The 11,979-nt window shown below is 50.0% G+C and overlaps 3 protein-coding genes across 3 annotated transcripts; 1 reads left to right on the forward strand and 2 right to left on the reverse strand.

Moving 5' to 3' along the window:
• Positions 1-731: 731 nt before the first annotated feature.
• On the forward strand, positions 732-2,623 carry KY384_007374 (uncharacterized protein; the record flags this gene model as incomplete). The annotated part of the gene is made up of 3 exons (XM_044815865.1): positions 732-1,310; positions 1,362-1,936; positions 1,999-2,623. 3 exons carry the CDS (start codon positions 732-734, stop codon positions 2,621-2,623), a joined length of 1,779 nt encoding a protein of 592 aa, XP_044667739.1.
• Positions 2,624-5,885: 3,262 nt separating this feature from the next.
• KY384_007375 (uncharacterized protein) lies at positions 5,886-7,052 on the reverse strand (the record flags this gene model as incomplete). Its single annotated transcript, XM_044815866.1, has 1 exon — positions 5,886-7,052. The coding sequence occupies one exon, from the start codon at positions 7,050-7,052 to the stop codon at positions 5,886-5,888; it is 1,167 nt and encodes a 388-aa protein (XP_044667740.1).
• A 2,699-nt stretch (positions 7,053-9,751) lies between these two features.
• On the reverse strand, positions 9,752-10,618 carry KY384_007376 (putative secondary metabolism biosynthetic enzyme; the record flags this gene model as incomplete). The annotated part of the gene is made up of 1 exon (XM_044815867.1): positions 9,752-10,618. One exon carries the CDS (start codon positions 10,616-10,618, stop codon positions 9,752-9,754), a length of 867 nt encoding a protein of 288 aa, XP_044667741.1.
• Between the last annotated feature and the right edge of the window lie 1,361 nt (positions 10,619-11,979).

Consider the following 11,979-nt stretch of genomic DNA (forward strand, 5'->3'; position numbering starts at 1 on the left):
GGTGAGAGCGAAGAAGCATCCGCAAGTTTCCGAAGAATAACGCGTGTACCTTGCGTAATCACGAATATCACTCATCTCTGTTAGATCCAACTGCATGGTTGACGACGCCGTAGCACAGCCGTAGCTGTGGAGAAAGGTATCGCTGTTCGTTTCTGCGAAGATGGAGGATGAAGTTGCCTTTTCAAAGCGCAGGAGAGTCAAATCTACGGGAAACCCTCTTAGCCAATCGGATGAGACTATCGGCCCGGTCGATCTGACTCATCCATAAAATCTTGGCGACGAATTGACTTTCGCTCCCCGGACATGCCCAATACAACCTCGCTGCCCTTCGTGGCCAACTCTGTCGGCAATTCTTTTTGATCGACCAGAGCAAAACTTTGAGATCCATTGAGGATCCAGTCCGTTGTGTGGGCGCTGTACACTCTAGCTCGTTGAACGGGCGAGGAGATGCAGGGTCTAGCGAAGCACTCAGGGCAAAAGCACGCATGTGCTTACGGTTCCTTCGGCTCATTGTAGCATATGGCACCCACATGAGACCGTTCGTGTATGTTGCTATACCGGACTCCGCTACCATGCTGTGGAGGCGTTTCCGTTACTACGTTTCAATGTGATATCACGTTCATCCCGTCGTCCAGACATTCCCTCCATTGTTGCTCTGATTATCAGTTGTCCCTGGGTCAAGACTGTTCTCCCCTTAGGGTGTCGTTCGTTGCATTGCTTGCTCTCTTTCTATGGCGTCTCTCAACTTCACATATCCTAATCGCAAGAGGTTCTCGGCTACTGACAGCATCAAGCGTGAATCTAACAGAGTTTCGAGCTTGTTCACAGACCTCAGCATTACCCCTCACATCCTCCCTTACCTCTTCGACCATGACATTACACACCGGCCGCTCTCGTCGTTGGCAGCTCCTCAAGGTACCTCAACGCCAGGACACATAGATGACACGATCGGTACACCTCTCCATACTTATTCAGATACAACAGTACATACCCTACAGACAGATGGCGGCGAGCTGGAAAAGCAGTCACCTACGGGGACTACCCCAAGAACAACAAGCACAAGTACATGTACAAGCGATCTGAAGCCAGGAAAAGATCCCAATCTCATTGAGTTTAGTGACCTCGACCCCTCCTTGGAGCCTATGAGATGGAGCAGCGGATACAAATGGGTGGTCACGGTCATCATGGCGATATTGACTTTGGCCATAACATTCACGAGCAGCATGTTCAGCACAGGTGCCGAAGCTGTAGCCGAGGCATTTCATATCAGCAGGGAAGTCACCGTGCTGGGAACTAGTCTCTACGTTGTGGTGAGCTTGCTGCATCCTTCTCCTCGCTCCGCATCTTGACGTTGTCAATAGGGTTTCGCGTTCGGACCAATCTGCTGGGGACCTATGTCTGAGCTCTTCGGCCGTCGCGCTCCATTGTTGATTGGCGTCTTTGGCATGAGCTGTCTCCAGATTGGTGTTGCGGTAGCACAGAATGCCTACACAATCTTCATCTGCCGCTTCCTGGCGGGGTTCTTCGGCTGCTCCCCACTTGCCGTCATTGGAGGCGGCATCGCTGATATTTGGGACGAGACTGAGCGAGGGGCCGCGATGGGCCTCTTTGCAGTCATGACCTTTGCTGGACCAGTCATAGCGCCTGTGGTTGGCGGTTTTGTGGTCGAAAGTTATCTCGGCTGGCGGTGGACAGAGTGGTTGACAGTAATCTTTGGTTTCTTCTGCTTGCTGATAGGTGCTATCTTCATGCCTGAAACATACGCACCAGCTGTACTGCATCGAGAAGCCAAGCGACTCAGATACCAGACCAAGAATTGGGCTATTCATTCGAAAGGGGACGAAAACTATATTAGCGGCAAGGTTATCTTGGAAGTGTACTTGACCCGGCCATTCAGGATGTTCTATTTGGAGCCCATCCTCGTCCTCATCACGTTGTAAGCCCATCAATTTGCCCCTTACGTCCTTCGTTCTATCTATCCACTTACCTTTCTCGCAGATATATGAGCCTCGTATACGGCATCCTCTACCTGTTCTTTGTCGCCTTCCCCATCTCCTTCAACGAAGACCGCGGCTGGTCTTCAGGCATAGGCTCCTTGCCATTCCTCTCGCTCTTTATTGGCGTTATAGTTGGCGGAGGCTACATAGCCATCTGGAGCAAACTCGTCTACATGCCCAAACACCGTGCCCTAAATGGCCGTGTGTCCCCCGAAGCTCGCCTTCCGCCCATGTTTCACGGCGGCATCGTCGTCACCATTGGCATGTTCTGGTGGGCCTGGTCCTCCTTCCCAGACGTCAAGGCGCTGTGGGTAAGCCAGTGTATCGCTGGCATTCCCATTGGAGCGGGCATCATCATGGTGTTCGTGCAGTCACTGACGTATATGGTCGATTGCTATAAGTGGTTGGCGAACAGTGCCATTGCGGCGAATACGTTCTTTAGAAGCTTAGCGGGAGCAGGGTTCCCATTGTTCGCCACCGCGATGTTTCATACGTTGGGAACGCAATGGGCAACTAGTGTTTTGGGATTTTTATGTGCGGCGATGATTCCTGTGCCGTTGATTTTCTATAAGTATGGGAAGGTGATACGGAGGAAGAGCAAGTTTGTTCCTGATGTGGGTCCGTGAGTTGGGTGAGATGAGTTTGTTCAGATTATCTCTCCTGATAAACGGAGGTATGAAGTCCCCCCTGCAATTCTAGAAGGGGCAGATATAAGACTAAATCGGGAGGACAAAAGGCCTGGATAACAAGTCTTCTGCATTGTCCACCTACTCAGCACAGAATGCGGTGGACTGCCTGGCCCTGAGAGGTGACCATGCTTCACTATCCCATTGTCACCTCACCCCTCTCACTTTCCTGCATAGCAACCATACCACATGGCCATCTACTCTTCTACTCTTAGTATTTGACTTGGTCCTGCCGAATCTAGGAAAAACGATACATACACTCCTCCATTTCTATCCACCGAGACGAAAAACGCTGCGCTGGATCCCCTTCCACTCACCCTTAACGACAATGTCATCAATACTTGTCAAAAAAAGGTACAATCTCCGATCACCGTCCTTCCAGTCCCTTCTGTTCAAGATCAAAGACGGGAAGGGTCGATCGCCGATCGGAAGTCGGGCAACCTGGTGACCGAAGCCACTTTCAGATCAGGGTTTTGTAAGCCTGTACTGGGAGGAATCTGGGGGTACAGCAGTATTACCAGTGGTATATTTATTCAGTGGGTGAGCCGATAAGCTTTATTGAGTGTAGTATGGAGGCAAACTAATAGCTTGAAGAAGGCTGATCCCAACTAGGTTTAGCCTGCTGCTCTGTCAAGCTGAGCCTGCTGATCACTTATTAAAAAAACATATCCTCGAGAATATGATTTTCTCCAGGAATTGAACTTTAGTATCGAGATACATACTAGTCATACTGGTAGTGGAGAAAGTTGATACTCGGTATAATAATACTCCGAACCACTAGTATTACTGGTAGTAATGCCGGGAATACTACTGGGTTACAAGGAAATATTTCTAATTACCGTATCTATTGATGAAAGTCGGGGCCTGTTACACCACGCATATCATCTACATCCCTATTGATTAGAATGAATGGAGTTTTCTAATTGGTGACTCTAGATTGGGACAACATGATTGTACAGTCCTTCATATGCGAGAGGATCATGATCTTGTGTCTTACATTGCTCACTGTCGGAGTTGAATTGAGCTTTGAGCTTGCTAATGCTCAGGGTACAAATGAAGTGTGTATATGGACCCGTGGACATTTGCACGTCAGAGCCACCCTGGAAACATCGGGTTTCGTGCTACGGCCGTGATAGCAAATTACTCACCTGCTTGGATTGCGAGAGTATTTGCTTTTCGCTGTGGCGTGACGAAATCAAGGGCTCAAGATGGCGAAGATGAAGGCTCGCCTGGGCTTGCATGACGACCACGTTTGTGTAGATCGCACGAGAAAGAAGCGAGGATACCTTGGGGCGACATAGGGGCAAGACTTTGGTGTAATGGTATATAAAGTGGTGTTCTGGCGGCTTCCTTTCTTCCTCTCATTGCATTTTATTTTGCGATACAAACACATTCTATCATCTCAGATCCGTAACAGCATCGTCGAAACCGAACACAACCCCTCCATTTTGTTTCCTCCCCGCAAGGTGGTTTCCTAAAACCACCTGATCTACCGCCGTCTTCGAGTGCCGACGACTACATCTACACGATATCCTCCAATCTGCCTTAATCCGAGCGCGGTAATCGGCTTTGACTTGCTCCACGAGACAAAAACGACTTTCGTTTAGAGAAACGCTTTTCGACACGAAAGCCCCTTTTTATGGTAGAAGGTGCGCTGACCGAGCATTTCCCCTCATGTGCCAGGCCTAGGATACTCACATAATTCTACAGAGTACTCGTATCCACGACGATGACGGAGAAGACAATGAGGGCGAATAAAGGAACCCCTGACTTTTCAACAAGCGCTCCTGACAAAGACTGAGAAAGGGCTGTTTCTGTTTTGAGACATGACGGAAGGTAGACAGAAGTAGATGTACGCGCTCGGTATGCGGCGGTTATAGCCATCTCCCCCCGCCTTATCACGCCGTCTCCATATTCATAGAAATCGGCAAGGACGGCGGCGTCTGCAGCGGTATCTGATTCAGCACATCTACACGCTTTCCACACAATAGAGTATAGATTTCTGAATGGAACATGTCATAACTTTATCTCCTCCCCAAAGAACCTTTACGTTTGCCTTATGAGCCAGGAAAAGGGGGTCCAGGGGTCCACACCTCCTCAGCGAAAGTAGGCACGAAAATTAGCACTAGCTTATGCTTCCTGACCCAAGCCATCTCCCAACCCTGTCGGTGACTGCGTTCTCCACGTATCCCAACCAATCAAGGAGGGACAAAGCAAGCAGGGTTCTGACTGTTCGCTCACCGGTGCCCCACGGGCCGTCGTTTATCGCCTTTAGGGGAGAGGCCGAGGAAAGGTAAATTGTACCTTACTTTCGACGAACAGACGTTGACTATTTTGGGCGACTCTGTCGGCGGGAATTGTCAGGATGGGCTCTAAACTCGGCCTTCGGGGATAGGTGGGAATAGGGGGTGGGAATAGCTTCATCTACTCTCGCTGGCCGAAAGGGGGAGGTACATCCGCATCCCCCTCACCGCCCCCGTTTTGACGCGATATGCGGTTCTCGCACGCTCGTTCATGGGGGCTCTCGGTGAACCACCCGTCAACACTCCAGATATATAAAGACTCCTCTCTTTCTCTACCTTCGCCGGCCTTTGGAGAATTGAGGCTCTTTTGCTAGTTCAACATGGCAACGACACGCTTCTTCTGGTTCAAGTATTCTTTCGCGAGTTTTACATCGTTGTTTAAACCCCGGCAGGTCGAGTTCGAGGCGAAGAACGCTGCTTGGGCGGCACCGAAGCGGGTGGGACGTGCGAGAGTCTGATGACGTGAAGCTCGACTTATTTGCCGTGACGAGAGCGTCTCTATGCCTCCCTCGAGGAGATAATGATGCGACGAAGGTTATGAACAGATACGAGAATAATGCCAGCAGAAACAGAGTGAATACAAGTTCAAGGATATCATAATACATTCAACATGTGACTGACCAATCGTCGACGATTTAAAGCCAATGCAGCGGCACCAGGCGGGACGAAATTCCCACCATGGAAATGCTTTCGACCCAAAATCCAAACCAGCTGCCATTGAAAAAACTCCACGGATAACCACCGCCAGCTTTTTCTGCCTTTAATTCCCCACGCAATGATGATCGAAACCAACAAGCATTTCTTTCCCACTTCCCAACGCAAAAAATGCCAGACCAACCTCCCCAAATACCAAGATACATACCAACAATAATGGTACGTCCCCGAACCCCTTCTTCCTCTCAAACAAACGCGCTCATAGCCCCCCTTGGCATCTCCATACTAACCCTCAACCGCTTCTGCAGATAAAACACCATATCGTCATACGCCTTTGCCTCGAACATTTTCTGCGGCTCCCGCACCGCCATGACCCCCCCATCGCAATACTTCTGCTCGAAGGCCCTCAACAGCTGCCCGACCTTCGACAGCTCGATCTTGAAAATATCCCATTTGAGCTTCTCCTCGTCTTTTTGATCGAGGCGGTATGTGCCGAGTGTCAGGCGCATCGGGAAGGCGTGGGTGTGTGGGGAGTTGAGACTGCTGCTGAAAGGGGGCGTGTTGGGTCGAGTGGGGAAAGTGCTGGAGGGCGCGGACATGGAGATTGGGTCGATTTGCTCGGAGGCCATGTCGAGGTTGTGAAAGGTGGTTAGGTGGTCTGTTGTTAGGGCTGCGAGGTCGTTGGGGTTTGGGCTGGGGTTGGGTTGGTTGAAGGGGTTGTAGATGGCGTCGTAGACGGAGATTACTTTTGCGATTAGTGCGGTCAGGGTTAGGACGAATGAAATGTCGTGGTGGTGATGTGTTTGGTCTTCGAGGATGTTATGGCATAAGTTTATGATTTGTTTGTTTTGATTGAGTGCTTCGTCGTAGGCGGATGAGATTTCAGGAATGGAGGAGAGTTTGAGGAGGTGTTGGAGAATCTTTTGGTTGCAGGAGCAGGAGGCTACGGGACTACCTCTCCGTGAGGTGGGTTGAGACTGGTTTGTGGAGGTTAGGGTGGAGTTGGTTAAGGTTCGGTTCTCAAAGTAATCAGGGAAGGTCTGTGGGCTGCCTCGGAAGAAGCTTTGGTTCATAAGATGGGAAGGGTCTAGTGACAGATCGGAGGGTGATCGCACTGCAAAGTCGTCGCTGTAGTGTGCTGAGAATTGTTGATGTTTGAATTTATCGGTCTCGAGATCCATTCCAGTTGGCATCAAGTAGGGGTTGCAGTCATCGGCCAGAATTGAAGACCAATCGCCATTGGCAGGCATTTGCTCAATCATCGATGCTACAGTAGCGTCATACGGTTCAGGCTTGACCTCTGAAAAGTTCTGCCGTGGAGTGTCCTTCAAGGACGAATGTCTTGATGCCGCAGATTCTGGCTTTGGCTTCTGGATGTTACTCCCAGCCGCGCGATGTTTTCCCGCTCTCATGGATACCCCATAGATGCATTGGACTCCTTGAATCTAGTACGTAAAGCGTCAGCCCTACCAATCCATAAATGCCAGAACTTTGTTAAAGTACGCAATGTCGTGTAGTATCACATTCGAAAGGGTCGGCAGGCCGTGAATGGCGCTCACCTCACATCTCGTACACGAAGGTCGACCTTTAGAGCACTTGACTTTGGCAAGGTTGCACGAGTCGCATGAGTTTCTCAACTTCTGTCCCGTAGGCGTTGTTTGTGGCATAGTGATCGCTTTGTGGAGGCGTTGTTGTACGATAGATTGGGGTGTCTAAAGATCTCGCAGCGGATGCTTATCGCAGCGAATAGTATACCCAGCGAAAATCAACTTTAGATGGCCAAATCCACCACGTGCAATAAGATCTTCATTCAACGGTGCTGCTAAGATTGTAGATGGAGAACAATGGTGGCTTGCAGCAAGGCCAAATATAAAGCCAAGTAGATGTCAGGAAGACAATTGGAGCCTCGCATGGAGGATCCTTACGATCGGTTCCTTGTACTTGCCGTTTTTAGTAGGTGTGTATAGCCTCAAATCTCACTGGCTATGTCGGCTACTGCTGGCCAGAGAATTAAAGGATGATGGTAAGCTTCCCGCAGGCGATCTGGCGTGAGAGATAGCGGAGGTCCGTTCAGGCACGGAGCGAGCTCAAACCAGCGTTGAGGATCCGAGTGCCAAATGTATTGGAGAAGATGCGAGGCGTCATCAGGCCAGAAGGTTGCATTCAGTCCAGGCTAGGGGGGAAGGGGAAGGGGGGTCAGCACAACCAGGCGGGGAAAGCGGGCACGTGGTAAAGCGGCATGGTCCACGCTAGTACCTTCCGTATTCGTTCGTTTTGCTGGATTGGAGGATTGATTGCCTATTTGATTAGACATTCGGTTGGATGCTTGTCAGCTTCTGCTATTCTCCATTTGAGTACCTTGAGCTCAACAGTATTGCTCGCTGTCAGGAATGATCCCACCCTGGGAACAGTCTAATGAGCTAAGTATCGATTGATTTTCGAGGTATTTTGCAGGAATGTTTGTATTGGGTGCTTGTGTATTATTAGGGTATGACTAGATCTTAAAAGTACCTAGGGGTGGCTGTATCTAGTTCACACATTCCCGAAGCGCGGGTTATCATTGTGGATTCGAACGCAACGAGCCCGGCTGGCCTGTGAGAATATTAGCCTGGAACTTCGAGTCATCAACAGTGGAATCAAGTCTGTGGCACAATGAGCTGAAATGTGGCTGTGAGGCTCCAGCTTTCGCAAGGACTTCCCTTCTTTGAAATACGTCTGATTCAAAGCAGGCCAACTGAGCAGCCGTGGGGCAGGTGCCCGTGAATCTTTGTGCGTAGGTTCAGCCCTACACGATAAGGCCTCGCCGAAGGCCTTTTGAGCGCATGGCTCGATGGCTCTAACGCTAAGGTGGTTCTTCCAGGATGTAGCTGCAGGCTGAAGCGCTAAAGGACTCGAGCGGGGCTGTCAAGCTTAGTCAATGCTAGGCGACCTAATGCAGTGGGGCCAAGAGCACATTCCGGAGGGTTGTTTGTTCATGATCGAGTGGTCTCGTATTGCCGTATATCTGCATAAAGGGTCTGACACGCTTGCTTTTCCTCATATCTGGACTTGTTGACCCTCAGCCACGCAGACGTCAATTCACAGACCAAACTATCGCTCAGGTGATCTATGTTTATTCTTCCTACTTCGGAGCCCTATCCCTTGCGATATTGGCTGTTTGATTCGTCCGCGGACAGGCTTTGAGCCCTGCAGGGCTTGTGGCACGCCACTGTTTGCAGGCTTTGACACTGGGGTCGACCGGGCCGGGGCAGGTACCACTCTTCAGGACGGCATCAGCAAATCAACGTCTGGACCTACTATGGTCAGGTATCCTCAAAGACGCTAAAGAGCTGACGATCTTCAAGATAGAGCTGAATTCGGTGGTTTGAAGATGCACGCAATCTTTCGGTGGAGATCATCCGTGCCAAGCATTCGGCCCCTGAATTCCTCCCTCCCGCCTGCTGTCCGCACGGTCCCCCGCCGCTTTTAACTGCCTGTTCTAGCGCCTGAAATGACTTCCTCTTTGGTCCGGGGACTATTTCAACATTTCAAGCTCAAGATGTGACTGTCCCCGTACCTGATGATGCAAGATTCCCGAGACAACAAGCCATGTATCCATCGGGTACGCACCATCCAGTCATTCTCCACACATGAAACTTTCCTTTGAAACGCCTAGTACTAACGACCAACTGGGCCGAACCAGGCTTGCCTTGTCACACGACTCTATGCCGTTAACAGCACTGCATGTCTTAGATCTGAAGAGTCAGCCAGCTTTCGAGCCTCACCTCCCGAGAAGAATGCGTCGGGAATCCGGCGATTCATTATTTGATTCGCCTAGCGCAATCGCTCGCATGGTCTTTCAAAATGCCCATTGCTGAAAACTGCGCCACCGAGGCCAAAGCTGCACTCAGGCAAACACCCGTTGCATACAACCGACAGCAGTACATATGAGGAGCCTTCAGAGGATACGCCATGCTCCAATCCCTGAGAAGCTGAACAATCGTGAGATGACACGAGTTGGGGCATGACCACCGCAGGACCCTCACTTTAGTTGAACTATCGGGCGACACAGGAGAAAATAACGTTCGACTATCTACACTTTGCAAGGCACATGTGAAATACTTTGTTCTGACTACAATGGCATTATCAGTTTGTGACCACTAATACCCCCTGGACCCATGCGGTTAATGCACTCTTGCACTTTGCCCAGACCCCCTTCTACCCTGATCTGTCGCGTTGGAATGATCCTACCAGAGTCTAGCGCTTGTGGCACATACTGCTCATAGAACCACTGACCAAGTTCTTCATTGGCTTCTTCAACAAGTGCTTGAATGTATGACCCAAACCGCCGATTGACGTTGCTTGGGATCGGCTTCTCCCCTCCGAGTGGCGGTAGAAGGGTAACATACTCACCACCCTTGTCCCCAAAGTAGTCGAGAAACACATTAGTGACGCTGGGGAGACCGATCGAATCAAAGATGGCATCATATGGACCGTTGGCTTCGAGAGCTGACACGATCGTGTCGGAAGATTCGGTGTGGTTTAATACGGCAATCGGACCAAGAGTTTGTACGAAACCTCGGTTCTTGGGCGAAGATGTGGTAACCACATCGTAACCTGCATCGACGGCATATCTGACAGCATATCCGCCACAGCTCGAAGACCCTCCGTAAACCAAGACCTTCTTCCCTTTCCACGGCGCTTGGCCTTTCAAAGGTGGTCGATCAAGCCTGAGATGTATCGTCATGGCGGCGACTGCAGCAGCAAGGTTGAGAATCACCGCCGCGCCATCCTCAATAGAGGTATTCGTCTCCAGCTTTGAGGTCTCCCTCACGGAAGCAACAGCATACCTTTGATAAGCTCCATATCGACTATCCTCAAACCCATAGTCTGGTCTATTGCAAGCTACCTTATCACCAGGGGCGAAGTCTTTCACATCTGGGCCCACTTCGATGACTGTTCCCGCGAACGAACTACCGAGGATTCCAGGATACTTCATCGGGTGCAGCAGGAACCTGCAGATCAGCCAGGCCCCTAGTCACAATGAATTGAGATTGACCCACTTCTGGTTCTTGAAATCGACCGGAGCAAAGGATATACATTCATTCCTGACTAGCAGCTCTCCAGATCCAGGCTCATATATTTCTGCCTCTCCAGCCACGACATCTGCCTTTGCTTCTGGACTCCAAATAGCTTGATTTGTCAGAACTGGCTCACCGTACGAACCCATTATGACTAGAGAGCCTTGAGCAACAGGTCAGGGATTGGGATGGACAATGGTGGAATAGCCAGATCCTACAGCGATCAATTTAGCTTTTAATTCCCTCACTCATTCACAGGCTATGTGATATATCCGAGACGATGTGCCAAGCAAGCCGCTGCCATAGACCAGGGACAGTTGTGGAACTCAATGTAGAACGATTAAGCTCAAAAATGGCAGGAATCGAAGCACAATTAGCCAGTTTCAGAGAAAAGAAGTGCCTATCGCTGCTGTAAGAGGGTGGGGGAAGGACCAAGCTTTGGACTTGTACGAAGACGTAGGAGACTCGAATGGAGCTCCGCTAGTCCGGGCTCAAAATTATAGTCTTCGAGCAATTTTGGAAGTGTACGGACAGCGAACTTATGTTCTTTGATGCTGCATGCGATCGCCTGTCCACAAGAGATCTATACATCAATGAATGACGGGTTTATCTGTGCCTATGTCACTCACGCCCCACCAGGACCCTGGTCCAAGGTCTTTTTTGAGATTCCCAGCACTCCTTTATAGGTAAATGCTGCACTGATATCAACAATATTACACCACGGTTAGCGTGAAGGGTTCCTCGTGGCATATACGGTTCTAAACCCTTGAATCTGTCTGCAGGATGCTAAATATATGGTTGCTCTCTAACTACCTGCCTTTACCTGCCTTTTCGGTACTAGCAAGGCTAATCACATCCCCGAATAATGTTACCCATGGCTCACAATTTGCATAGGATCTCCTCACATGGTAAAAGATAAGTTGTTCTCCGCATACTGTACTGACTCCTTCATTTGCAACGTAAAGTATGGGTTTCACGAGCGCGAAAAGATGAACGACTAGACTTCTTTGACCTATAGAAATGAAACCTGCACAGCCGTATGACCCTTGCAAACCCTGCAGCAAAACTGCAGATCCGGTCATTATCCGTAAACGGTGCGAACAATTTTTATATCGGCAAGCGACATCATGCTACGCTAAGTTTCTGCCAAGGCTCAAGCGAGCCAATTGGTCCAGTGTAGACATCACTAGCGCCCTTGGCCTACACGCGTTGACCGCGCCGGGAATCAACAACAACCGATTCGCATCTTGCATCTTCCACGTGATAGGCTTTCTATTCC

The sequence above is a fragment of the Bacidia gigantensis genome (assembly GCF_019456465.1).
Source record: "Bacidia gigantensis strain McMullin 20006 chromosome Unknown contig_255, whole genome shotgun sequence".
NCBI classification, from domain to species: Eukaryota; Fungi; Ascomycota; class Lecanoromycetes; order Lecanorales; family Ramalinaceae; genus Bacidia; species Bacidia gigantensis.